This window comes from Orycteropus afer, unplaced genomic scaffold (genome assembly GCF_000298275.1).
Source record: "Orycteropus afer afer isolate SDZICR_OR568_19922 unplaced genomic scaffold, OryAfe1.0 scaffold00239, whole genome shotgun sequence".
NCBI lineage: Eukaryota > Metazoa > Chordata > Mammalia > Tubulidentata > Orycteropodidae > Orycteropus > Orycteropus afer.
The window spans coordinates 2,884,161-2,889,074 of NW_006921826.1; the positions used below are offsets into that span (position 1 = coordinate 2,884,161).

Here is a 4,914-nt window from a genome sequence, read left to right on the forward strand (position 1 = left end):
AGAATTCCCAGGTGTATAGTAGAGCTGATAAGGGGCAAGGTTGTGGTCACTGCTTGGTCACAGCCAGCTACCCAGAGGGACTGAGTAGTTGAACCTGTGGGCTTGGGACCATAGTCGCAGGGGACATCAAGGTCAATTGGCATAACATACTATACAAAACACTATTCCACCTCCTACTTTGGGAATAGCAACTGGGATCTTAAAAGCTAGGAAGCTGCCATGTAGATGCAATGATGGATCTCTCCTCGTCTAGAGCAAAGAAGAATGAAGAAAACCAAAATTCATGGAAACAACTGGTTTCCATGAGCTCCTGCGAGAGAATGTTGCTGAAGAAGAAGGAGGAGGAGGAGAAGGGGGAGGGAGCAGGGGAGGGAGGAGAAGGAGGATAGCACCTGGTACACCATCTGATCTGCAGCTTATACGACTATGAGACCAGATGAACTAGATGGTGCCTGGCTACCACTGTCATCCACCTGGAAGGGGATCTATCTAGGAGATCCTTGATAGAGAGGGAGAACAATGTGGAACAAAACTCAAAATCATTTCGAGGAAAAAAAAAGGGGGGGAACCAGGTTTGCTGGTCCAATAGAGCCTGGTGGATCCACTGAGACTATGGCCCCTATCTGCCCTTCAGGTCTGGAATTGAACCCACGCCTGTGGTTTCTAGCCAAACAAAAGACAGGCATATAAGTTGAACATTTACCTCAGGTAGATACACTCTTTGGAGAGAACAATCATGGGAGAAAGAAGGGCTGTATATGCACAGGGAGACAGTTCAGGGGGCAGGTGTACATGGAGGGATGGACACAGGGAAGAGGTAACTATGGGGAGGAAGTGGGAGGGGAGTTGTTCCATTGTGGTAAACTATGATCAATGTTATGAGACAAAGTGTACGTGAACTGCTGTATGGAAAATGAATTTGCTCTGTAAACCTTCACCGAAATCACAATAAAAAAAAAAGTGTATTAGAGATAGGGAAAGAAATTAATCAGTCTGAAGAACAGAGAGAAATAATGAAGGACAATGAACAGAATTTCAAGTACTTGTGGGATGATGTAAAAAAGCCTAATATGGAATTCCAAAAGGAGAAGAGTGAGAAAATGTGTATGGCCAGAAAACCTACTAGCTCACAAATTAACATGGGAGCATCCAGAAGGCACTCTTTACCAAAATGGTAAGAACTGCACTGGTGAGGACACTGATATTGCTGAAAAGCTTAATAATGTTAACCTTTAAATCCTAGGGCTGATGAAAAGAGATGCTGTTATAAGACTGAGATACCTGATAGCAATTGGGATAATAAAAACCAAAACAATCAAACTTATTGCTATTGAGTCAACGACTTATAGCAACCCTTCCTTGGGTTTCCGAGGTGGTAAATCTTTACAGAAAAAAATTGCCCTATATTCCTTCCACGGAGTTGCTGGTTGGTTTGAACTGCCAACCTTCTGGTTAGCAGTCAAATGCCTTAGGCACTGCCCTCCCGGAGCTCCTTGCACCACCAAGACAGGCAGCCTAAATAACGTGTTGCTGTCAAGTCAGTTCCAACTCATAGTTCACAACTAACCCTACAGGACAGAATTGACCTGCCCCATTGGGTTTCCAAGGCTACTATCGGTAAGGAAGCAGTCTGTCACACTGCTCTCCCTAGGAGCAGCTGGTGTGAATCGCCGACCTTTCAGTTAGGAGCCACGTGCTTAACCATTGTGGCACCAGGGCTCCATAGGCAGTCAACAAGGGTATTAATCTGTAAATCAAGGATGGATGATCAGGGATTAATAATAGTTAACCCAATAAAAGAGTAGTGACCACCTGTCCAACCTACACCAACTTCTACACATGGAAATCAGTGTCTCAGAGGTCAGCTCTCCAGAAGGTGGTTGTTGTTGTTAAGTGTCATTGAGCCATCTTCATCTCATAGTGACCCTAAGCACAGCAGAATGAAACACCGCCTGGTCCCGCACCAGCTTTGTTATCCCTGCTATACTTGAGCCCATTGCTGCAGCCACTGTGTGAATCCATCTCATTGAGGGCCTTTCCCTCTTTCATCGACCATCCACCTTACCAAGCATGACATCCTTCTCCACGGAATGGTCCATTCTGATAACATGACCAAAGTAGGTGAGAACTCCAGCTGCACTTCCTCAAGGATAGATTTGTTAGTTCTTTTATCAGTCCATGGTACTCCAGAAGGTATCCAATGTATTATCTGGTTACCAATCACATTCTTCCTCACCCATACTATTTAATAGCAGCCTTACCTCCTCATGATGATCAGACCCTGGCCAGGATGGTGACTTTTTCTTTTCCTGCTGCTTCTGGGACATAAAACCCAGTACAACAAGATGAAGTCTTAAAGTTTAATGGGGCTCTTATTTCTACATTTCCACTTTAAACCACTGACTGTCGTCCTGTAATTTTCCCTAAGAAAGAGACCAACTGGAGTTTGAGTATATGATATTTTTGAGTTTGAGCACATGCTTGCTGTGACCCAGCATAAATGCACAGCAGCTATGAAACAAATACTAAGTATTCACAAGTGTTTATCAAGTCTTAGGCTATACGCCATAAGTTTATAAAGAAGAATGTTATGGAATTGCTCTAATACATTCACTTTATAATATTCTATGTAGAGAACCAAAGAAAGAATACCTGGGAAATGAGGTATGATTTCACCATCCAGCTTGTAAGCAACTCCAACTTTGATTTCTGTAAACAAGTCCAAAATATCCAATTTGGTAAGTGCCAACCTAATTTTGGAAGAAAGAGTAGCGTTAAAACAGCAAACATATTAAGGTTTAATATCTAATACGATGAGGGATTAAAGGAAAATCCATATATAAAGCTAAAAGTTCCAAAGCAATTCTGAAAACAGATTAGGATTATATTATAAAGCATGCCACACATAAAACACTAGTGGACAATTCACTGATGTATAGTTCTCATAATATAAAAAAGGACTCAAATGACCCACCATCAAGCTACTTTTCCAGTAATTGTAACAGATTTTCACTGATTAATCCACACACTCGCTCAGCTTTCTTATGACTGATCAACAACAAATGTTTATGGGAGGGCTGCCTGGAGTTAAGGATGCATTCATTCTATGGCCGTGAAACACAGCAACACTCATTGTTCGACATGGATGATCACAAGAGTTCACTAGATCTATGTGTATTTACAAACATGCCATTCACCCCTCCTTTCTTCACTTTCGTTACCAACACTTCCACCCTTCTGGGCAGAAACTGCCAAAGGGAAGTGAGAAAACCACATCAAGGACCTCTTCATGACACTTCAAAATCTCCCGATAAACTGACTGGAAAACAGGGTTTTAAGGGAAAATCTGTAGAAATTAGATAAAATACTAGGTTTGAGATTCTTGTCCACAAATTAATTTTTTATTTAGTTTCATTACTTGCTAAAATTAAGTAAGCCTGATTAATACAGATATGACTATATGTATGTATATGTTAATAACAACTAACTTTTACTGAGCATTTTCAGTGTGCCAGGCAGTGTGCTATATATATGTTCACTACATTTCTCACCTAATTCTCAAAATCCCTATGAAGTGAATAGTGCTATTTTGATTTTAAAGATGTTAGAACTGAGAACAGAAAGATAAACTTGCTCTAAGTAACACAAGCATAATGAATGGACCCAAGCTATAAATTCAAGGAGTTAGACACAGGCCTAAGTTCAAAATCACCATGAATATTGTCTTTACTGATTCTTTCTTTCCAACCCTGGATGTCTATGGAGATAACAAGGGTACCTCTCCTAATGTACCCTCCCTCTATATCTTGGTCCACTTCTACCTGGATCTTTAATTCCAGCTCAAAAACCAGAAAGTGGTATTTTTCCATTAGGGTACTATTTATAGTTTTTACCCCACAAAATTAAAACTATGGTCATGAACTGTCTTATTATTTCCCGAAATAAACATTTCTGTGGAATACTCACGCAGTAAACCCATTAATCATGTGAGCGTATTTGAGCAAAACGAGGTCTAACCAGCCACATCTCCTTTTCCTTCCAGTAGTTGCACCAAACTCTCTACCTCTTGTTTGTAATAATTCTCCAATTTCCTAGGGAATAGAAAATAGAATTGGGGCTTAGAATACCGGTATTACAAATCTAGTGGAATCATACTAAAAATCAGAGAAAAAGTGTAAAATCTCTTTAAGGAACTCTGGTGATGTAATGCTTAAGCACCAAGCTGATAATCAAAATGTTGGTAGTTTAAATGAACCAGAGGCTCACAGGGAAAAAAGATGTGGTCATCTGTTCCCATAAAGATTACAGCCTAGGAAACCCTATAGGGCAGTTCTACTACATCCTACAGGATTGTTATGAGTCAGAATAGACTCGATGACATACAACAACAAAGCCTCTTTCAGATAAACATCAGAAAACAATGACTGAAATTCAAGTTGAAGATAGAATTCCATAGAGACAAAGAGTTTAATCTGAGGAAGGCATTAGTGGAATACATCCATTTTGGGCTTTTTTACTAAAAATTTTTACTATATTATGTAAGCAATTTCCTGGAATTCAGACTGACATATTAAAGCCAAACTAAATGCTGCATATTAAATAGTTAAGAAATATTTATTAAAACAGAAAGTTTAAAAAAATTGTTGCAACCACCACCCTGGTTTTTCCTGATTGAAAATCATAAAGCAAATTCACATTGAATAAATAGTTGCTAATGGCTAGTACAAACTGCACTCACCCATAACTAAAAGGTTGGCAGTTTGAACCCACCCAATTGCACCACCTGGAGTTTGAAAACCAAAAGGGAAGAACATGCTCGGCATTTCTCAAACTGAAAGAACTGAAGAAAAAATTGAAGCCTCGAGTTGCAATATTGAGAGATTCTGTGGGTGAAATATTGAATGATGCAGGAAA

The 4,914-nt window shown here is 39.9% G+C and overlaps 1 protein-coding gene across 1 annotated transcript in view; it reads right to left on the reverse strand.

The window, feature by feature from the left end:
• The window catches only part of ADSS2 (adenylosuccinate synthase 2), a 61,563-nt gene that overhangs the window by 13,779 nt on the left and 42,870 nt on the right, over window positions 1-4,914 (reverse strand). The window contains exons 10-11 of the mRNA XM_007949148.2: window positions 3,967-4,091; window positions 2,653-2,750 (exon numbers count right to left, since the gene is read on the reverse strand). Coding sequence (XP_007947339.1) covers window positions 2,653-2,750; window positions 3,967-4,091 — 223 coding nt within the window. The remainder of the gene's footprint in view (window positions 1-2,652; window positions 2,751-3,966; window positions 4,092-4,914) is intronic.